Source organism: Parus major, chromosome 14, assembly GCF_001522545.3.
Source record: "Parus major isolate Abel chromosome 14, Parus_major1.1, whole genome shotgun sequence".
In the NCBI taxonomy this organism is placed as follows: domain Eukaryota; kingdom Metazoa; phylum Chordata; class Aves; order Passeriformes; family Paridae; genus Parus; species Parus major.
The window spans coordinates 11,389,799-11,413,835 of NC_031783.1; the positions used below are offsets into that span (position 1 = coordinate 11,389,799).

General features: G+C 43.6%; 1 protein-coding gene across 4 annotated transcripts in view; it reads right to left on the reverse strand.

The window, feature by feature from the left end:
• MAD1L1 (mitotic arrest deficient 1 like 1) overlaps positions 1-24,037 on the reverse strand; it is a 346,255-nt gene that overhangs the window by 100,913 nt on the left and 221,305 nt on the right. For all 4 annotated transcript variants that reach the window (XM_015643261.1, XM_015643258.1, XM_015643260.3 and 1 more), the window contains one exon: positions 21,530-21,737. In XM_015643261.1, the coding sequence (XP_015498747.1) occupies positions 21,530-21,737 (208 nt within the window). The remainder of the gene's footprint in view (positions 1-21,529; positions 21,738-24,037) is intronic.

Genomic DNA, 24,037 nt, shown 5'->3' on the forward strand with positions numbered 1-24,037 from the left:
CGCAAGGTAGCCAAGTGTTCTATTCCTGGGATTGTTGTGTAACTCCTGGTTAAATCTTATAATACAACCCAAGAACCAGCTTCTGCTTGGCTAATGTTCATGGATGAAGTGAGGCAAAGAGCAGAAATCCTGTGGAATTCCAAGAAAGCAATTACTCATGGCTCTTGACAGAAATGAGTAAGGTCCCTGCCTGTGCAAGAAAGACCAAGAGATTCAGTCACACAAATTTCTTCAGGGAAGAAGGTGATGTTCTGCTGTGTGTCCTTTGATGACATTCAGCCATGAGCCATTTCCAGTTAGAGAGAATCACAAAATGGTTGGGATTTTAAGGGACTTTAAAGATCATCTTGTTCCACAGAGGGAGGCCAATCTCTGGACCAGGTTGCTCAGAGGCCCATTCAAGCTGGCCTGGGGGAATTAAATCCCATTAAGTGATGCTCCAGCAGCTGCTAATTCCACATTCTGACCAGAAAATACACCCAAGAAACCAGGGATGTAACCCTGAGATCATAACCTTGGGACATCAAATTGATATTCAAAAACCAACCAAAAAAACCAACAAACCACCACCAACAATAAAAGTAAGTCTGACTTCAGAGATAAAAGTGGAAATCTCTTATCCAGTGAAATACTTTTGCTAGTGCTGAACCACCTCGTTTCCTTCAGCTCTGTGAAAAATACCTCTTGTTACTTTGATGGGAATTCTTCTAAACACCAAAAGCCACGATTAGAGATCTCTTTGGAGCCAGAGAAGCACAAGAAAATCTGAGCAAGTTTCCTGTTTGATGGTGGGAAAGAAGAACACACTACTGCTGCACTTTTGGGTGTGTATTGTCGACAACTCTAAGCTCAGACTTTTCACAGAACCTATAAACATACTAAAAAAATTATGAGCTCTGCTTGTTTCAAGCTCAAGCAACATCCACAGCACATAATGGTCCAAAATGGAGCACTTTAGTGTGTTCATTTCCTCACTGATGTTTTTAAAAGTTTCTCTGCATCATCTAGGAGATGTTGTCCAGAGTTAGACTTCATGTTGCTGCAACACATTCACACAGGACATTGTACAAGCCCACAGACAATATGTAGAATAATACAGCTGAGGACAGAATAGATCCACGAGGAGATAAGAGCATGCAGTGACTTCACAAAGTTAACTTAAAGGGTAATCCATAATAAGTAATTAAATAAAAAGGTGGAGGAAAAATTTTCAGAGAGAGAATGCGGGAAAGATTTCAAGACTGAGTCAATCGCTCTGATATCTAAAAAATTAATTCAAATAATTAAAGAGTGGTGTTTGGAAGAATGAGAAAACAGAGATGGATGATTGCAGTCAGCCCATAGCTATCCAGAAGGCTGTATGCACCTACCTGCTCAAGACAACACCTTCTGTGGTTTCAACAAAGCCAGTTTGAATAAAGGATCAAGCCAAATCATCCAGGAGGATAAAATAAATACCACTTTTAATTCTCATCAGCTATGGGAGTGTGATGGAGGAATAAACAGTGGTGGTGAGTGATTTCACACCTGCACATTTGAGTTACCTTAAGCAAAGTGAGCAGGACCATCTGGGAAGAACTCAAATCATACAATAGTTGTGGATAGATCTAATAAGACAGAAGCACAGTCTTTTTTCCTAAGAAAGACATTTTATTGGCCTATAAGCCTTTTTGTGGCAGCAGAAAAAACCCACACCCAAATCAAAGATTCTGCAGAAGGCTCAGCATATTTCTTCAAAGGAAGGCTACTGAAAAAGGCAAGCAAAGAGACTTGATAGCTTGAGAGTTTAAACCAGAGCTCTTGGCATAATTTTGACTGCAAATAATAATAAAACACTCTGACAGCAGGGGTTTGGGTGGAGAAAAAGGGTGAGGGAAGTAGGAACATATTCTTAATTAAAATCTCATTTAAATTTTTTTTTTTTTTAATATGCTTAAAAATTCCACCGAGGTCACCATTCTGGAGAGATGACAAACTCCTGGGATAAAGGCTGGAAAATCCTGGTAGTCATGTCACATTTAGCAAGTCAAAGATATGTTTGTATAAGGCTGTAGAGGGCTAAATCCATTTTACATGCCGTATGTATTATTAATTTCTGACAGTGGGCTTAGAAAAACCTAATTCTCTGGAATACGAGCTCCCTTTGAGCAGAGGGAAGCCTTTTCAAAACTCATCTTTTATTGACTGAATCATTTTTGAGTCAATCTGTCTGCTTTCGGCAAGACAAGAGTTTTAAATCTTCTCTCTTTTTTTCCTCCTTTTTGAGTCGTGGCAAGTCTATTAAAACCTGCTAATGTATGCAGCAAGGCCTCTGATTTGAAATGTAATGAATTCTTCAGATAGTGGCAGATTAGGGGGAGAAGATGATAGAAACAGCCCGAGCTGCCAAAAAAAGAACTCTCCAGAAAAAGAGGAGGAGAAGGGTGAGTGGGAACGAGAAAGATTAACCCTTTTTATCCAGGAGAAGAAAATATTTAAGCTCCATTAATAGAATCAGTTAAAAAAGGAGAACTGGAAGAGGCAGAGCATCTTCAGGCTTGCCTGGGGCTGAATGAGACAGAGAATAAATGAATCTTTCCTCCTAGAGTCTCTTGTAAGATTAGGTAATTCCCTAAGTGAAAAATGAATAACTTAGAGAAAATTAGCTCCATCCATATAAATAAGCCTTCATATTCCAAACTCATCACCCAGAGCTTCCCAGGCAAACGCCCTGAAACATTTCTGCTGTTGTGTAACAGATGGTTTCCTCCTCCCCCTTCCCTGGGTTGGTTCCAACCGCAGTATCTTTCAGGTGATCTTGTTTTAGCACAAAAATGAGCATTTTGGGTGTAAATCATCAATCCTGTTAGTGAAAGGAGGCTTGGCAGTTTTATTGTCTTTGGCATGTTTGAAGTGCTGGACAAACCTTATGGAGTCACACAAATGAGAGATTAGCACTGTCTCCATTTTACAGATAGAGGAGCTAAGGGAAAGAATGTCAAGGATACTACTTAATTCGACAGCACGCATCTGGTGACAGCCCTGAGAACACAGAATCTGCTGAATCACGGCACAGACCTGGGATATCTTCCTGTTTAACAGCAAAATTCACAGCTCAGCCTTGAATTTGATGGCTTTAAGAAAATAAAATTAGCTCCATAATAAAGTTCTAATGAAACAAAACCTTAGAGAATACAGTCTGATGGAGCACAGGTGACCCAGTGGATTATAATGAAAATTAAGCTCAGCAGAACTAATGCAGGTGAGTAAATGTGGGAGATTGAGAAACGGGTTCTGTCAGCCCAATGTCCCTTTGCTAATGACAGGCACTGAAATGTTTTAACAACTGAGAAATCCCAAATAACAGAGGCAAAATCCTTCAATTTAACACAAAGCAGAGATATCTAAGTCCATGCATGTCTTGAAGGAGAGACTGCCTTTCCCTACAGATGCAAGGCATTCAATCATCTATTACACAACTCAAACTACAAAAGACAAGAAGTTTTAAGAGCAAAGTTAGCTCAAAAGCTGCTGGAGGCAGAGACTGTGGAAACTAAGCATGAGCTGGAAAAAACAGCAGCAGGAAACCTTTGCAGGGGGATACAGGAGACAGGTAAAAGTGTTATCTTGGAGGCCAGCAAGCCATGGGAGCTAGCCTGGCTTTTCAAATTGCTGCCAGGTACTGCCTGCTACTGTATTTGCTGGCAGAAACACATTTTCTTCCACCCTGGAGAGTAACAAGGGCTGTTTGCTTGTGCCCACATCTCCTAAACTCCATCAGTCCCTTGATGTGCTTCTCCCCAGCTGGGAAGCTGCCTTTTCCTACCTGTCTGTTTGCTTCTGTGAGTGCTGCAGAATTCACAGAGAACTTTTACGTTTCCACAGATTAGTGCTTTTGGGAAGAAGAGGCTGTGCTTGCTTTCATGTACGCAGCCACAATCCCGACCTTTAGCTGGGTCCCAGCCCCGTGATTCAATAGCTGGCACTCGCTCCCTGAATCAGTAATGAGCTAAAGGTTATGGCAGGGAGCACGCTGTGCTCTGGATATAACATTTTTCAGGGAAGATAAGAGACTCAGACCTGGAATGTTACAGAAGAGGTAAAACATTTTTCCTGGCAGAGCATTTTTTATTTGGGGCCGAGGGCGTGACCCAGGACTGTGGCATCAGTCCTGTACAAATGTCACTTGGTCACCATGTTCTGCCTCCTCCACTTTCAGGTTGAAAAGACACTTCTCACTTTCTGCCATCAGGACTGTGTGGCACTAAGCAGTTCTGTGCCTCACACACACTCATTTATGTGTATTATTGTTTTTGTATTGTATTATTTATATTTGTATTGTATTATTGCAGCAAGCTCCACCACACCAACTGAAGGAGCAGGCTCAAAGAACAGCCTACTCCAGAATTTCACTATATTTCTTTTCCAACTTCATCTTGAATTCCCTCTGCACAGCCTCTACATCCTTTCTTCCTACCCTACTTGTTGGGGAAGATCCTCTTGCTTTCCCACATTGCTTGAACTCTTCCATCTCTCTGTCCCCTGAGAACTCTGCACCAAACACTGGCTTAGTGCAGGACTATCCTGTTTGGAATAAGATCAGTCAAAAAATCGAGATCTCCTGTGCTTAGTCACCAAAGAGATTATTTTGGTATAGAAAAAAAGCACAGCACTGAGGTAACCTTGACTCTTGGTTTCCAATATCCACCCCACAACAGGGAGCAAGTGCACAGAGAATCCTGATCTCTTGCACTGCAGCACAAGAAGGATTCACTTCAGGTTTAGAGAACATTTTACTCACTGCTGCTGCTGCTGTGGACTCTTCCCACTGAGGTCAATGACACCAAGTGCCATGGAGACCATTCTGCTGGCATGAGCAGCTCTGCCAAAACAGGTCAGAGAGGCTTAGGAAAAGTGTATGTTGAGGAAGGAGTGAGGAAAGGAAAAAATGGTACACACAAAAAAATCTGTGTGCGTGGTTTGTGCAAGCAACGAGAAACAGATTTACCCAACTCAGCTAAATCAGTGTATTAGCTCTGTGCTCGAAGAAAAAGTTATCCTTTAAAGGCTGTGCTATTCAGTAGCTCACTCTACATCTGAGAAAAGTCTGCAAAAATCCTCCTGCATTATCTCTAGCCTTATAGATTTCTTCTTTTCATCTGAGGCTCAGAGTGGGGATTACCCATTAAGGTGCAGTGGCCAAATCACATTCAATCTATTCTCTATAAAAAGAAGAAAAAGCTTTGGTCTCTCCTGTTCTCTTCCATCTCATTCACTTCCTGTGTCCACATCCAAAGCATTTACCTACAATTTTCAATAGGTGAATTCAGTAAGTGAATAGGTTCTGAATACCAGGAGGACACAAAGGATGATGCTAAATAACAATTCTCACTTCTCAATCCTACGGGCTGCATCCTACTCCTCTAGCACCACAGAACAAGGGTTCATTTAAAATCTTCATGCATTTCCCAACCCAATAACCAGACAGTTGGCAGTTTCCAGCCAGCACTGACCAATTTTGACCTGCACAGTTTTCACAGTATCACCCCCCTGGTTGTGATCAGGGCTGTAACAGTGGCAGCAGTGCTGGCAGGTTGGTATCAGATCATCTGGGCTCAACCACACTAAAACATCTGCAGTGCTTCACATCTGGCCACCCCCACGCTCCACCTGGCAGCACCAGCTCGAGCAGATGTGTTCAGCAAGGGATGATGTGACCAAGAGATGCAGCCCTGAGTTGTGCCAGCTCTGCCTCTTCCCCTGCTCCTGCAGCCCCAGTGGATCCATTACCAGGTCGAGTTAAACAAAGGAGTTAAAAGTACAGCTGGAGAGAGGTAATAAAACAAAAAGACAACTAGAAAAATACCTTTGCAAGCACGTGAAGCATGTAACTACAGGCAACTAAAATGCTTTTACCACATTGAGTTTTTATAGAAATGTGTTTGCTTTTCCTCAACCACAGAAGTCAGAGCCTGTAAACATCTGCTTGTTCATGCCGTCTCTCTCCCACAATGTTTTGATTTAAGTATTTTCCTGTAATGTCTGTAACTTAAACACACCAGAATTGTGCCAAGGCTTCAATAACAAACAGGAAAAGGGATTGAAGGTATTAGAAAAGTGAAAAGCTAATAAACCCAAAGCCATTTAAACGAACTGGCAAGAGCCCTGGCATCACTCTGAAGCATTCCAAAGCAGAATTTCCTGAGCTGAAATTACCTTGAATGCATCTTTCCAGTAAAACTGAAATTACCTCCCTTTCAGCATGAGACCTATTGAAGTACTTGACCCTTTGGACATTATAATCTTCTTGGCAGCATTATCAACAGTTGCTTCAGAAGCTGGTGAGCTGGAAGCCCAGCATGACTGTTTGTCATGGTTTAACCCCAGCCAGCAACTAAGTGCCACACAGCCACTCGTTCACTCCCTCTCACCATCTACAGGACTCTCAGTGAGCCTTTGTCTGCTCTCTGTTAATTTTATTTACTTGTATTTGGATTCCAAAACAAAAAAAAAGTCAATTATGGCTTACTAGGAATTGTAAAGAACTTGTGTAATTGGGCTTTTGATTAAGTTATCAATCCAAAAAGACATTCTCTACGAAGAAGTAAAAGATAAAACCATAAAGCAAGGTTTGCATTACTTGCAGCTGCTCAGATTAAGAAAAAGCATCAAAAAACAACAAACAAAAAACAAAAAAAAATAGAGAAAACCTAAAGAGGTTTTTATTAATGCTTTAGATGAATTAGAAAAAAAGTCACTTAATCATAACATTGTAAACAAGGAAGTTCTACAGCAGTATTTAAAAATACCCAAAATTGTTTCAGGAGCCCCATTGATTTGAATTAGGCAGCTGCATAATCACAGGGGCTGCAATTTTAATGAACATTTCAACAGGAAATGTAGAGCTGATTATATATATCAAAACAGGAAAGATCTGAATGCTGCAGCAACTCTTTTTTTTTGTTGTTTTGCTTATTACCTCAGTGTGCAGATCCAAACCAACTCCAGAACTAATACAGAACTTACCTGACAGCCCCTCTCTCCTTGGCTCCCAATGTTTGTGGCTGCAGCTCTGATCTCACTGTCTTGATACATGTCATTAGGCACAGCATTTTGAAAAATAATTAGTGATTCAATCAGATTTTACACTGGATCAAGTGGCTGGAAACTTCAATGCTGTGCTGCAGTTTTCCCTTAAAATACTTTAGGGCATGTTATATATACTTAATTAGATAATGTTTATACAGTGCTTTGAAGAAATAAGGAACTCTGTAAGGGCTGGGTCGCATTTTCAGAAAGGAAAAGAGCAGTGTTGAGACAGCACAGGCACAGAGGGAGAACAAAGCTCTCAAAAGCTGAACACCACCTTGTTTTCAGAAAGGTTTCAGGACATTTGAGAACAAATATGTCAACAGCTTCCAACATCCAGGCACTGAGAAAGAAACAAAAGTTGTGAAAGGGGATGCTGCAGAGGCAGTGCAATGACAGTGCTGCTGGTACCAAAGTGAGAACAGCAGCTCCAGAAGGGAAACTGTGCTCATACCCAAGGCCAGGGCATTATTATTACCCTCTTACAGTAATTTGCAACATAAGGACTCAGAGTTGGAGGCCTTGATAAAACAAAATGCATTTCACTCCTGTGAACACTCTCATTCAAGAGAGTGGGAACTAACAGAATAAAAGTATCTGGCTGTTTATTATTTTGAGGTGAGGGAAGCAGGGCTTTTTTGTTAAAGTTAGGGTGCTTTAGGGTTGCATGCTGAAATACAAAAATACACTGCAAAACACAAAAGTGTGTCTTCCTAGGAGGAACAGGGAGCAGCACATGGTCTTCCCCTGACTGGGCACCCAGAGCAAGCACCAGAGGGGATGCAGAGCATCCAAGGGTGAGGGCCAGGTTCTGCTCTGGATCAGGGTGAGGCACCACTTAAATCCTTCATCCGAACCTCTATTAAAAGAATTTGAAAAGCAACAAAGCTAAATCCACTCAGAATGAACAAGAGATGCTGCATCCAGACATTTGGCTCCCTACAGGGCAAGAGGCACAGAAAGTGCTCCAAAGAGTTTCCAGTGAGCAATGAAAGCAAACAATGTATGCAGGGAGCTTTACAAATCATTGCAAAGAGAGCCCTGAGCTTCTGTTCTGTGCGTTTTTGGGGTTTTTATTTGCCTATAACTAAATTACATGATTTCTTTGCAAGTCTAATTAAGCAGTTAATTGATGCTGGTGCCCTTTAGCATCTGGCATTTAAGATTAAGTAAATAATGGAGAAAAGTGCATGCAGCACCCAGCAATAATTAAACACAGCAAGGGTTTGTTCCCCCACCCTCCCCCGTTGTAACCTGTTACATATAAATCTTTGAGGATAACTGTCTTTAATAGCTTCAAATACACTTACACACCATATAATGGATACTTGACAGCAGTATTTTTCCTCCTAGAGATCATGGATAGTAGGTGTATCTTTTCTCTTAATCAGGAGATTTCATTTTATACCTTGCACTCAAGGGGAAGGAAAAGCTTCATTGCGACAACTTTACCTGACTGAAAAGCATTTTATGGATCTTCATGGGAACATACTTTTAAATCCAGGACTCTGACTCTTGGCATCATGCATTAAAGATTTGTGGTCAAATTTTTCCCTTTTTCACATGCTTGTTCCTTCCTGATGGACCATTCAGTGTTATTCATGTATTTCCTGAAGTCTGTGGAAATGCAGGTTATGAAAAAGAAAGATTGAGTTGTCTAAAATAAAGCTCCAGGAAGACCTTATTGCTGCCTGTTAGTTCTTAGAGGTGGTTTATAAGAAAGACCTGGAGAGACCTTTTAGCAGGGCTTCTGCAATTGGTTTTAAACTAAAAGAGGGTCAATTCAGACTAAATATAAGGAAGAGGTTTTTTACAATGAGGATGGTGAAACACGCACAGGTTGCCCAAAGAGGTGGTCAGTGGAAGCATTTGAGGTCAGGCTGGACAGGGCTCTGAACAACCTGACCTAGTTGAAGGTGCCCCTGCTTATTGCAGGGGTTGGTCTAGATGACCTTTAAGGGTCTCTTCCACCCCAAGCTAGAATATGATTCCACGATTTTTCACATGTAGAGCACTGCACTGAGATTTCCATCTGATCTTAAGAGCACAGTTTCCTCAGAAGGCCGTGGTTAAGCAGACAGAAGTTACAAGACCTACTCCAAGTCTTGTGCTACAAGAAACTCTGAACCAGCTACAACAGACCCAGCTTCTGCTGCTGCTCCAACAAATCCACTCAGGAGCACAAGCTCAGTCCAGCAGGTCAATGTTAGCCAGACTGCTTCCCTAACACAGCTTTTGATTCAAACTAACTACACTGTGAAAGGTTTTCAGTTCTTCCAGAGCTGCCTGATGGAAGGAACTGTTGTTGCCCAAAGATTAGTGCCACAATCTTTTTTAAACTCTGCAAGCAAAAAAAAGCTTGTGTGGAGATTCCTGCCCACCTCCCATGGGTGCTTAATTAGTACCTCTGGCATACTCAGAGACCTTTGGATAGAGGGTGCTAAAGAAGTGGAAAATATTATCATCATTATGCCTGCTCCCCACCAGTGCTGGCATCCAAGGGAGAGCTTTCCCAGCAGATGGTGAAGCCGTGAACACGGCTGGCTTTTATAATTTCCCTCATCACAGACTCTCCTTGTTGGAGCAGTTTCCCTTCTTGATGCCTGAAGAGCAAACCAGAACCTGCAGAACAGGACTGCATCCTGCTGGTCAGCAGCACTGACATTCAAACCAGCCAGCACTCAAATCACTGCAAACTAAATCATCCAAGGGGCTTGCTAATTAAAAAGAGCTTCTCTTGGATGGCAATTTTTTCTCCCACCTGTCACAGTCAGCCCTCCCCTGAATTCTGATCATTAAAAGGAAAAAAACCCAAAACATTAGTCAGCTTTTGTTAAGTGTCAAACATTCCCACTCTAAACAATGAGCAAAACAAGGAGAGGTGTTTAATAGCTCTCAGAGCAACTTTATACCTTCCTAAACACAATTTCTGTACCTCTTGCTAATTGCTTATTTGCCCTGGTTGTATGGAAGGGCCTGGCTCACTCCAGCTTTGACAGAGGAGAATAGCAGTGTTTAACATGCTGCAGGAGGTGTGATATGCCTGGTTCTAATTTTTATCCTTATTTATTTCTGTTGGGGTTAGCAGCTGAGTACTCTGAGCTACCTGAGGCGTAACTAAGATGCCATTAGCTTTAAATCTGTTCCCAAGTGCTGCAAGCAGCCTCTCCATTTGGCTTAGGACATCACCTTGCAGATGAAACCTTTGCATATGTGGGAACATTCTGCTCAAAATGTCTCTCTTCACCAAAAACTTCCTAAGGACTCTGGAATAAAAGCACAGGGTAATGCTCCCCCTCCTCTTTCCTGGGGTTTTTTCATTGTAAGAGGTGAAGGATCCTGTAGTAGAAAGAAGTGCTTTGAAATGGGAGCGAAGAGTAATCTCTGCTACTCCTTGTAGCGCCATGGGAGTCCAAACACGTTCTGCAGGGAGCTTGCAATCGCATCAGCACCCTGCCCACATAGCGAGGAAGGGACTTGTCGTGGAAACAACCTGACCTGGAGTTCCTCCCCGAGGTGCCCGAGGATGGAAACGCCTTTAGCGTGCACCTGCTACACGGCTCGAACACCGCCCGCTCCAACTCGGGATTTATTTTGATCACTTTTCTAAAACGAGACAGAAAGTTCCCCTCGCCCCAGTCCCGCCTCATCTCAGGGAAGGCGTCGCAGCATGGCAGTCTAAAAGGGGAATCACACGCCGTCGTCATTACCAGCCTATTCAGAAAGCCTTTGCTGAATCTCTCAGATCTGCACGGTCGCTTTGATGCCACCAGCGGAGAGATTTCTGATGACACATCCGCAGTCTCCAGCGAAGGTGCTGCTGCTGCTGCTGCTGCCTCCGGCCCTTCCTTACAGAAGCCTCTGATCTATTTAATTTAGGTACTTCTGCTGCACACCCATGACGGTGTCTGATCATGGCAGAAGGTAACTTTACAGCATTGCATACCCGCCCAACAACACACCATGTCACAGTCCTCCAACAGGATCCATCGAGATTCTTCTGTTCAACAGAGACAGAAACACACTCAGAGAGCCAAAAAGTGAAAAGGCAATTTGTGAATCTGATCTCATCCTCAGCTTTTCATCTGTTTGATTTTCATCCATTGAGCTGGAGCTGGTAGGTAAGAATGAATATGCTGTTCCCTAATGGAAGCTGGATTGACTTGCTCCTCTCTAAGTGGAGATGCCAGACAAGCTGGCACTGAAATGGAGAAAACACGGAAACACTGCAATAGCAAGGGAAGATACATCAATGCTGTGACACACAAACCACACCTGGGAGCTTTAGTTTACTGTAAAGAATGGCCTGCTCCCAGATGCTCAGAAATCCCTGATGGGCAGACATGAGTGTCCTGCATTTTAGGACTTGCTATGATTTAACACCACCTTTGCCTCCCTGGCATGAAACCACGCCAGCAGCACAAGGAGCTCAGACCACAGCCAGCAGCACAGAGAGCACTGCATCTACTTATTGACCTAACACTGGGTGTTAGCAAGCCAGGTCGATAGGGGTGAAGGTGCTAAGGCAGGCTTTTCTCCCTTCCTGCTGACACCCTTATGTCAGCACCACTTTCTAAAGGATAACACAACTCTACCACATCATGGTACTGATGTCGGTGCCATGATTAAGACAGCAAAGTAATTACAAGTGTCTGCTTTTGTATGCTGATTGCTTTCCAAATAGATGTTCTCCATTCCAAATAAATCCACTATGGATTAACGTTTCTCCTACTTGTTCACTACCTAGAATGTATTTGATTAGAAAAGCGTGATCAAAACTCTGCTTGACCATTTTTCAGCACTTCACCATTTTTCTTTTCCTCATCAGGGAGAAAAATGTATCCATTAGTTAACCTTTGCAAACACATTCTTTTTGTAGTCTAATTCAAAGAAGGATTATAAAAAAATCGTCAGACTCGGCATGTGAATAGCTTTTTGTGAGCACAGGGAAGAGGCATTCATATATCAGAACATCAGCATGGGGAGATAAGGGAGCTGTATACTGAGAGCTTATCAGAATGCAAGATCAGCCCTGTGAAACCAGCATAAACATCAAGGACAGAATCCATATATTGATGTAATTCTTAGTGCTACTAGTGCATTTGTGCGAATTTGCAATTAAATAAAGCTTATTCCTTACAAAGAAAACAAGAAGTTAAGGATACAACTCAAGGTCCATTGAGATCAATGAGAATATTTTTCATTGCATTTGAATATAGCTCACTCTCCCTCCCTCCCAACATGTCTAGTAGAATATTAAGAAAGAAATTACCTGAAATTCATTTGGACTACTTTTAAACAGACCAAGAATTGAATCCTGAATTCTCTTAGCCTGCTTTCTAAACCAGAAAATCCAAAGCTCTCCTTTCATCCACAGCTAACATTTAATGTATTTAAATCCACATTGGTTTTGTATCAAATAAAGTCATTGAAAATACCACAAATAGATGTGGGTGACAAATTAACTGATGCAGGCAACATAACTTTGAATTTCCTGACTTTTAGGCAATTAAAATATCAACTTAATTGTTGGATCAGTGTAGCTTCTCTCATTTTAATATGTAAATCAGTCTCTATTACGCTATAGCTCAAAGAATGTGTGACTCTGCTTACTTGATTAGGCTGGGAATTGCTGGTCCTGCTGTCACTGTGTTTACACTCTAGTGACAACTTTGCACATCAAATTCACGTAATGCAATGTCATCAACTTCCTCATCAAATATAAACTTCTTAAATACAGCCGCCGCTCTAAAATATTGAACCTTATTTTACTTCCTTTGCAGCTCCTAAATAATCAGCCTAAGTGAAAAGAAAAACTGGAAATTCAACTGCACAACAGTATTTCTCAGAAAAAAACAGCTTCCCACAGACAGGGAGATGAACCAGAAAAACAGCCATGCTAGAAGTTATGCTTTAGCTTCCAAATTTTTAATTGCATGTTGCCCCTTTAAAATGTGGTACAAGGAGACAAACTTTTTCTCTCAGTCTCCACACATTCACTGGGATTGTGTTAAGGAGCCCTGATTTATCCTGTGAAGACAGTCAGATGTCAGCTCCTGGCCACATATAGTTACCTGTAAATTGATATAAGGACTCCAGAGAAAACCAGAAAACTCAGTCATTTTATTCCTGTTATGACCTGATCACAACAGGAAAACCATCTTGGATAGTATGGAGTGGGAAAGGGTAAATAAGTTCAGTATTTTCCCATTCCTGTAATCCTTCCTGAATCCAATAAACAACCCCAACCAAGGGGATGCTCACCTTGCCAGCACAAGGCTTTTCAAGACTTCCCAGTGTCCTTGACACCCCTTGCAAAGTTCCTCCACTGGATTTTTACCACTCTACTGGCTCACAGAGGCATGGGGTTTTCATTTCCAGGAGAAACACTACATTGACAAGATGCAGAGCAGAGATCTGAGGCTCTCCACTGCTTGAGCACCCTGCCACGCTGGCAGGCTGATTTTTCTGATGTCAGGGAAATGGTGTCAGCCTGAATTTGAGACATCAGCACAAGCCTTTCTTCTCAATCCTGCTGATGAATGAAAGAGCATTTTCAATTGTGTACATCCAGAGGCCTTGTGGCACATCAGGCCTAATCAAAAGCTGCTCCACGATGCAAAGTGCTGTCAGAGGCAGCTCACAGCAGAGCCCTGCAGGAGCCAAAGGGCAGCTGCAGATAATACTGCATCTCCTTCCCTTCAGGACTGGAGAGATCTAGCAGGAGCATCCCAGCCACTAAGGAGGCCACAGCCAAGAAATGAGATCATGACTCAAATATCCCAGGCAGGAAAACACAAACGCCAAAGTTTACCAACAACAAAACTCAACAGGCTGCTGGCTTATCTCTGGTTGATAAAGAAACCATCAGCACAAGGGACATAGAAGAACCTGGGGGATATAGAAGAACTGTGGCCACAAAGGGTGTTACCTTTCACGTGGCAGTTTCTGTACAGTACAAATTTGGTGGTGTTTTACAAGGATTGTGGGGGTGGGAAGGAGTTAGAACACAGAGATGAGGCTTTTGGATCCTTCTGCAGCTTGCTGGTTTTTCTCCTTGAAAAGGCTCTGAACATCCTCTGAGTAGAAATGAAGGAGCATAGCTACTTCTGGGGGTTACTTCTGGTAGTGAGAACAACTCTTCCACAAGCTCACTTTGTATTTCACTTAGCTACTGATGGACTGGGAACTGGAATCCCAAGTAATCAGGCTGAAAAATACTGTTTCTATCACCAGTTTTCCTTCACAGCCACATACAGGAGACAGAATACTCCTTGTCAGCCCAGGTTTCTCTACACATTTTCTCTTGATTTATCTGCTCCCTGATGTCAGCTCTAACCTTTCTCTCTGCCCACCTGTAACAACTTTAGCTACCTCTAACCTTCCCACCTACCTCAGCAAAGGCAGCCTGTTCCTCCCCAGATGTAACAGCACTCCTTTACTGTGTGAGGACCGAGTAAGGAAAATGCATTTGCCCAGGAAAGCAGCAGCCTTCTCCTCAGCTGTATTTTCTTGCAGTGCTACTCATTTCTATTACACCCAGACTCAAGTCAGGATCAATAAGCCCAGAGAATCTTCCCTTGGGAGCCTCCTTCCTCATATTGCTACAGAAACCATTGCAGATGTTGTCGCAGTTGTGTTTAAATTTGGTGCTCCTCATCACATACACATTTTTATTTTCTTTTCCATTTCCTTCTCTCTCACAACTTATTTTATTATTTTTTCTTTGCAGAAATGTTGGGGTTTTTTTATAGAACAAAGTCTACTTCTACTAAATATTTTGTAATCCATTTCTACATAGTGCACAGCGAGAGAGTAGAAGATGCTTTAAAAAAACCCTTGTAGGACTTGCTGGAGCTGTATGTATTATATAGCTTCACAGGCTGCCTCTTAGAAAAAGAGAAATACTGAGTTCTCCAAGAACTTCTCATGTGAAATTGGTAGAAAAGGAGGGCAGGAAGAAATCCTGCAGCTTTTTTTGCTCTTTGTGAAGGCTAAGTATAGTCTGGATAGTAACCTTTGACTGACACCAAGTTTTACACATTTGCCAGCTACAACAGAACTACTTTACAGAATTTATTACAAACCTCTGGCTCCCTGGACAGCAGACAGAGCCTGAAAGTTCCAGCAATGTCTCAGTGGCACTTCCCATCCCAGTTTCACAAGAAGCTGCAGTTTCCTTGGGGGTTTGTTTGGTCAGCAACCTTTTGCCCTCTCGCAGCACACAGATTACACTGAGCTCTGGGCAAGTCTCTGGTTGTTCAACAGACTCATGGCATCTTGCCACAGGCAGGACACACTGTTTGCAATATCCTCAGTGCTGCATGACTTCATATCTGTATTAACTCCACAAAAAAACCTTGGGAATCTTTCTGGATGATGAGTACTATATATGATTAAAGCAATTTTTTTAAAGACCAGAAAACATTTCTTCCAGCCCTCTTGAGATACTGGTCTTTCATTCAAGCCAGGACCTTTATAGGTGTCTGCAGTGACTTCAGTAGTGCAGAACATTTACCATCAAAGGCACTCTTGCTGAATCAGAGCACACAAAAGCTTCAAGGTATTTTCCCCTTATGGCTGCTCTGCCCACATCCATTGACATCACTTAGGGACTCTCCCCTGACCACTGTAACCCTGTCAGTATGAAGTACAGGAGATCACAACTCTGCTAGAGTTATTTATGAAAACAGGTATATTTAGCAGCACCACCTGGCTACCTCTAGTGCTGGGCTGAGACAAAGGGATCTGGATAATAACGAAGGGAATCAAAGTAAGCTCTATTTAAACTATCAGTTTATTCCCAGTCTTAATATACAATTCAGGTCCCAGACTGGACTAAATGTCTTGCAGGAGAGAAAGCAGCACCATAAAAACAATAATAATGAGAATTAGCTGAGAGCTGGAGGGATTGCCCCACGGAGGCTGTGGAGTCAGCAGGGGAGGGCAGGACTGCTGCTAATAACTCTCAGCCCTTGTGCTGCTTTCCACATCATTTGTGGTTTGCACACCAAGGCCACACAACATCTCAGATGCAGATAGCAGAAGGGGATGATTTCTTCCCCCATCAAGGATATGTGGCCATCTCTGGAGTGAAAGAGGACAGACCTTCATCAGAGCACTGCAAAGCACCAGAGGCAAAGTCAAGCTCTTTATTAACTTCAGATGAAATTGGGATATGCAGAAAGCAATTTACTGAGATACAGGCAGGGCACAAAGGCTAACATCCTGCTTTTCACAGAGGTCCCTTAACATTTGAAGGCAGCAAATGCCCTGGACCTTTGTGTCTATTTAGAACAAAGGCAGCTCCTTCAGTACAAGTGAAGAAGAACTGGCAGGTTAAACATAAGTGACAGAAGGGTCACCTAATGAATCCTTCCTGTGCTTCAGAAAGAGGCAGGATGAGACTGAAGGAGAGCTGCCCTCTGTGCACTCACCTGGCCCAAGCCCATTTGAGCAGGGGGGTGCTGGGAGCCACTGGCACAAAGTGAGGAACGGAGGCTGCACTTCCACATGTGCACCCCACCAGCAGCTGAGGTCAGGGCAGGATCCTCCATCAGGTGGACTCGGGTCTCATTCACAGGTGTAGCCCTCATCATGTGTGGATTCCCTACACAGATGGCAGGAAGCACCAAAGCTTCCAAGCACCAACAGCTCAGCCAACTGTGGATGGAGAATGGCAACTTCTAAATTCCATCTGCTCCTTTTTTTGTACCTTCTGTACTCAAACACATTCAACAGAAGCACAAGCACACTGGGACAGTGACAAATTTTACCATCTCTGGCTTGTCATTTCAACAGGATTAGATTATTTTAATATTAATTCATTACCCAATTTAAATCCAATTAAATACATTTTACAAGGCCCTGGCATGGCTGTGATGCTGGGGCCAGCCCCTGCTGAATGCCAGGTGTAGCATCTGTGTTAGGGCCAAACACCTGCCTCAAGTGAGATTCATCAAGGACCCCCTTTGCACACCTTTCCCTAACAAGGGGAAAAGGACACTGAAACCATTGAGATGGATGAACAGCTTTTCTTTTTTGGTGGGATTATGCTCAGGAAAATAGTTCCAAAGTTCTCCACAGATGGTTGAAATCAGAGTTGATTTCCCCATCTTCCTTCCTGGTAGGGGTGCCAGCCTCTCTCTCACCAGAAAGAATATTAAAAGCACTTTTCCTCTTTCTCCCAGGGAGAAGCTGTGTGAAGAAGGGAACACTCCAGTGTAGCTACGGGATAGCAATAAATCATGAGAGCTCATGGAAAATTCACATTACTGCATTCTTTTAGTCAGGAACTGGCTTCCATGGATCATCCATTCCTACCTTCAGATACATTACCTTTAAGTTAGGAACACAAATGGAGAAAAGGAGCACCTGCACCATTCTGTCTCATTTCTACCTATGCTTTGTTACAAGTCATTACTTTTCTCAGCTCCCCATTAGCTGCCACCTACATATTTGCTTGCAACTAAGATCCAAATCCATCTCTAGCAGTGCCAGAAATCAAGAGGTCTACCAGGACCCCACAGGGCAAAAAAAGAAAGATCTAAACAGAAGTGGCCTGGAGAGGAAATGGGGAAAAAAAATAGAAAAAGCTATGGAGATGGAAGAAAAAAAGTAGAAGATGCAGACTGAAATACAGAAGGGGCAGTGGAGGGAAGGTGTGAAGAGCACAGGAAAGGGAAATGAAGAACTGGAACAGATTTCAGATCTGTGCAGCAATGCCCTGTGCCACCTCTCCAAAGCTGTCACAATCTGCCTGCCTGTTTGTGAGGCAGGAGACTCGGAGCCTCTCCCCAGATGGCTGTGTGACCTTGCTGCTCTCACACAGCCCAGCAGAGGAACACAACACCCACAGAGCTCAGCCCACGCCCCGAGTGTGCTGCCCACAGCTCTGCCCCCCTCAGCACCCCACGGGCCTGCTCTGCCAGGCTGCATTTTGGAAAAAGGATGTTGTTCTAGCCCTCCATAGGTGCCCATCTGAACAGGGACTATTACAGCATAAATGAGAGGAAAGGGCCACTGAACCACGTGGCAAGTTGCCAGGCTGTGCTGCAGCCTCCAGCGGTTATGCTCAAAGAGATTTAAAGTCCAGCATAACCTTGATTTTTAATAGAGTCACATTTAATGAGCTTTAACGTCCACAGTAATAATTTTCTTATTACCTATGCAGGAGTTGGAAATACGATCAGAAGAAATGTGCTGCACTCCAGTCCAATGAAGGGATTTAACAATGGCCAATACATTATTATCAAAACCATCAACATCATTGTCCTTAATGCCTTTTTTTGGTTGGTATAATTATAATTCTGTGAACCATAAGCACAGCTGTTGCATACCACATAAGCTTGCTGAATGCATCAAACCTGACTGGCTGGAGGCCACCCAAATCCCTCACCTCGCCAAGCAGCCAGGCAGGTTATATGGCAAAACAGGACAATAAAATCTTACATTTATCTCTATCTGTCTAAAGGCTAAATGCAAACTTACACATGACCTTTGCTGTCCTCCTAGCTTTTATCCACACTCTTCCTACTCTGTCCTTGCTCTCTCTTCATCCCATTCTACTCTGACACCAGGAGCCTCCCTCCTCAAAAGCTCAGAGAACTGAATTTGCCTCTTGTGTGTGTCACACAAACGAGCTGGATAAACAGACAGATGGGGACTGCAGCTGACAGAAAGGGGTGAAAGAAAAACTCCAATTCTTGTTATTTTTGTACAGAAACAGCTTCACAGAACACACAGAAATCCACTCCCTTATCATGCACAATGCACCTCCCTCCCTGGGGTAGCCAATTGGACAGTGACAAACAAAGCAGAGGGAGTTTCTGCCACATGTTCCCCACTTCACACCTTGGAAATACACTGAAGTAGAAGGCATGTGGCAGCTGTTCCTGTGGGCAGAGCTAAGAAAACAGCAAAGGCTGGATCTCCCATGTCTAATCCAGAGGGAGATTGTGTGAGTTTTCTGGCCACACAAATCCATGCTGTCGAGCCACTGCTGAACAGCTGCTGTATGCACACTGCAGATGCAGGATGGAATCAATGCAGAAATGGATGCAGCACACTTGATCAGCTGTCCCCAAAACCACCAGAAGCTCTCCCTGCTCCTGCAAGGACGCCAAATCTGGCATTCACCTGGATAATTTAAAGGCAGCTCAGAATAACCCAATAACCTTGTGGTCAGCACTGTAACACCCTCAGCGTTTCTTCACATCCCAACATTTGCAGTCCCCATGCTCTGACCATGCTGCTGAATGCTCCCACAGCAGAAATGAGAGTTTAGGTGTATTTATGGCAATGTTCCCTGTGCATGACAGTGATGCACGTAAGAAAAAAATGCCTAAGATCTTTCCACATAATCTGGCTTCCTTTACCTTCACCCTGTCCTCAAAGAGAGCCATCCACAGGACTGCTCCATCCTTCAACAGCTTTTTCCCATTTTGTTTACAAGAACCACCTCCAGATGCACTTATAGGCACTCTGAGAATCCAAAGGGTCCTCTTGTGACTTTGGTAAATTACACTGAAGTACTTCCCACCCTTCTAAGTTCTGAACCTGATGCTTTCTTCCATCAGAGCTGGTCTCCAGAAGTCAGAATGATGTAGCTTGGGACTGGGGTAAAAGGAAAAAAAAACCCATCACATCCACGAGGCTGGAAATACCCTGAAACCCAGCGAGCTGTTTGTTTTCCTGTTGGAATCAAAGGCAGAAGAGAAAACAGCTTTAAAAATGCATCCCTTCTGAGCTAACGACGAAGCTGGTAACATCCCAGCACAGAGGCACCTCACAACCAGCTAAAAGCAACTGCGTGGAAAGGCAGCAGAATAATAATCCCAGCACATCACAGGAGGCACACATGAGGAACACATTTCCCCAGAAGAGATGGTCTAATTACTGCAGATGTACCCCCAGAGGTTCATTCATCAGTGACAGAGACACTGGACTGAGCTCACCTCTGCAGCCTCTCTGCCCCTGCCCTCGCTGGGCACTGTCAGCCCCTGGACCTGCAGCATCAGATGTGCCTGGTGCTCGGGGCATAAGGACAGACAAGGGCACTGGGCAGCAGCATCTGCTGCAATTTAAACCCCTAAAACCTAGTGCATTCCAAATCCAAACTGCAATGTGAGAGCTATTCCCAAGAACTGCCCACTGGGGCTCTGAGACTGGAATATCCTACAGACAGTGGTCTTTTTAAATGCTTGCCAAGTGTTTCATGCTTATGCATCTGTTACAGCATCCACTAGCAGGAGTGACAGAACTGTCACTTGTAACAGGCAGTGAGCTCTTCACTTTATAAACCACCCCATCTGCACTTCTCACCATCATATTTTTAAGGCTATATAGTACCATAATCCACTTTGAGATGCTGGAACAAATACATTCTCAGCAGTAATAAAGTGCCATTGTTTGAGCGATGGGAAAACAGACAAGCTACTTTCTGAGAATTTCAGTTTCATAACAGAGAAAGATGGTGATGAAAATGAAAGTGCATTTTCTTTAAACCAGGGCTCTGTCCTTTTGTGGGTCTGAAGTCTCCAGCACTTGTGACCTTTGGGAAAAGCTCTGCTCTCTCAATCTCATCTGAGGGAGGATCCTGACCTCCAGACATTGACCATGTATATGCAGTTGGAACACACCAGGTTTGCTCCACACAGACCTTCAGTTCCCTTTCATTTTTCTCTTCTCTAACAAATTGCTTTGAGGCAATGACAGAGTTGCAGCAGTAACTTCTCCTGGGCTCTTCAGCATAGCTTGATTCTGCCTGGTCCCTCTGAGTGTTACAGGTGATCTGTTAGGCTTTATTGATATCCTTACCTTGATTTTCAGAGTCTGAGAACATGTCTGGAGGTGTTGATTTTTGGGGTTACTGTACTAAAAAGTCTCCCTCAGGTATATGAAAGGAAGACAGACTGTACTGGTGTGCCACAGATTCTGTGAAATGTATTTAGCTCAGTGAAAGATGTACTCTGCTTTCATGGAGTATTGAATGTAGCTGTGATTAATGGGGCACATATACACTGATAAACAATATTAATTTGTTTTAAGCCAGGTCTGAAAAGATTCCAACCACTTGCTTCCCTGCAGCTATGAAAGTTATTTCCTGCTGTCTGTACTACCTCAAGGGCTAAACCAGCCCTGAAAGGAAGGAAATATTTCCTTTCACTCTGTCAGCAGCATCAGCCTATGAAGGCTGTTGTATTGGTATTTCATTCATCATGAGCAAATGATATGAATTATTATTATTATTTAGCCTTACCACCCACCTTCTACCACACTGCCACAGGATTGCCACTACACATTCCCTCTCTGCTGCACCAACCCAGCTTTTTCCATTTTTCATTTTCCATACAATCACTCCATCACACACACTGCACTGCCTCCATCTGCTTCTGCACTCAGTTCCCCTGGCAGCATGGATGAATAAATGCATCCCCAGAACCAGAAGCCAGCAGCCTACCTGCAACTTCTTGTGGGGACTGAAAACCCCCAACTCCTTCCAGATTTCCAGAGATGGAGCCGCCTCCTTGGAGCACCCTGACGAGCTCCCGCAGCCTCTCACACTCCTCCTGCAGCTGCTGCTGCTCCTCCTTGCGCTGCTGCTTGGCCAAACTCATCGGGTTCATGCTGAAATGGAGAACTTTGGTTCTGCTGGGGTCGTAGTCACCCTGGGTGGCAGAAAAAAAAACAAAAGCACATTGGGTAACCAACCCAACCTCCAAGCCCACCCAGCCTGTACCGCTCTGTGAAACAAAAAAATGTTACAGAAGAAAATAAGGTGACATTTATGCAGTGACAAGGTTTTATTCCAACAGTTGAAGGCAGCCCAACCCAGTGTTGTTTCTCCTTCTCTTCCTACTCCATCTTTAACAAAACCCTGAAACAAGGAAAGGAAACAACAAACAAAAAACAACCAAACCAGAAAAAACTCAACAGAAACACCCCACTTAACACAACTTGTTCCCTGGCTGATACTTCCACAATCAAATTTAACTCCAGAAATGAAGTTTTATAGCTGCATTTAAAATCTCTTGATAGCAGGAGATTATAATGAACACCCAAACGCACCCTTAAATGACAGCAGGACACCCAGTGCCAGCCTGATTTATTGCTCATATAAACCACCAACATCCATGGCATCCAAAGGTGGAGTCATTAGCAACTTGTATCAGCTCATCCCAAGCAAGGGAACAGATATTCCATTCCTTTTTTCTCAAAGGACAGTTGTATTTACAGCGGTTTAAATAGTCAGTCAAGCCCTAGGATAGCAAATTAATATTCTTTCAAAGAGAGAGGAAAACACTGATGTTTCATTTGTGATTTCAGAGAGACAATTTTCATATAAACTACAGGAAGCCTCACAACCATAAATGTAGTAAAACATGTGCTAACACTGGCTGCCACGGCACTCTGCCCAGCTGAAACCCTATAGCAGTGCCTGCATAAAAAGCTATTTTATATGGTAATATTTTTCCTTCAATTAAATCTCGAGACCTAAAGTGATTTTGTAAACATTAATTAACCCTCAAGAGCAGCATGAGGTAGGTATTATCCCAATTTTATCATTTCATTTCCATTAAAGGCGTGATAGAACTTTAAGTGGGGTTTTTTTCCATGCAAACCAGAGCAGAGACTGAGCAACTTCATCCTGCATTGCTGATCATTGCTGGTAAGAGACCCCAGAAGATCCCACTCCCAAACATCTTTTATTGAAAATAATCTCTATTCACATACTGTGAAGCTCCTCATCAGGCAGTGAACTGCTGAAACTCACTGCCCAGAGCTTGGCAATAGACACAAAACAGCATCAAAAACAGGTTTGACAAAATCAAGGACCACTCCAGCTCCAGAACTGGGCTGTGCCAGGGAAGGACATGTGAGAATCTTCCAGCATCTCTGTTTGCTGGAAGAGTGCTAAGGAGCATGGACAAATTTTTAAGCTTTCACAAAATAGCAGCTTCTACCATTGTGGTCAAAGATGCTCTTCTGGGATTTTCTTCCCAGAGTTAAAAAAACAAGAGGGATGTGGTGGTTCCTCATAACTACTCTGAGAAATCAGTTTGCCCTCAGCTGTGCCTCTGGGTAGGAGAGAGTCCCTGTTCCACAGGGTACATGCAAGTTACAAAGAAAGGAGATCACATGTGTATGTCCCAGGCTAAGAAGGGCTGGGAGGAACTCCCAGAGGTCTGCCCTGACCCAAGAGCTCACTCCAGGGAGCTGGGAAGATTCAGACATGGAAACCTCAGGTGCCCTTCCCAGCTGTTTGCACTGCCCACAGACAGGATATGTGGTCTCCCAACCCCTGGCCATGCAGTGAGTAGGTGATGCACATTCTACTGCCCAAACCTCGCTTCAGTGACCTCAGGAACACCTGGGAGGGCAGCACTGCCCTGCAGCCCCATAGCAACAGCTCTGTGATCCCATTCCCATAGCCAGGCTGAGAAAAACCTCCCCTGACTGCCAAGCAGGCAATTCAGGCCAAAAGAACAAATAATCCCACAGTCAGCCTTGATCAAGAGAAATTCAGGTGAGACCTGAAGGACACAAACAGCATCTTGGAGATGTCAAACAGAGGGAGAAGGAAGACAGCTGCAACACCAGCTCATTAGATATATTTTCCCCAGCACACACTGGCATTTACAAACCTGCTTTTGTACTCAGCTCGTTACCTTCTCATGCTATTTGCACTTCAGGACTCCTCCAGACAGGTCAGGGCACTCCTCACTCTCGTGTTTATCTTTCAAGGGAAGAGATTCAACTCCAAGGTTTGCAACAGAGCTTACTCTGGCTGGGAGGAGGATGCTCTGTGGATCCCAGCTCTCCTTGGGCAGCTGCTGGTCTTTCTGACCAGCTGGGAAGGGCTCTGGCCCTGCTTCCCTTGCCAAGGACAGGCAGAGCTCCCAGCTCCTCACCCTGGCTGCCAGCACCGTTCCAGCTCCAGTGCAGGGATCACCATTGCTGCAGACAC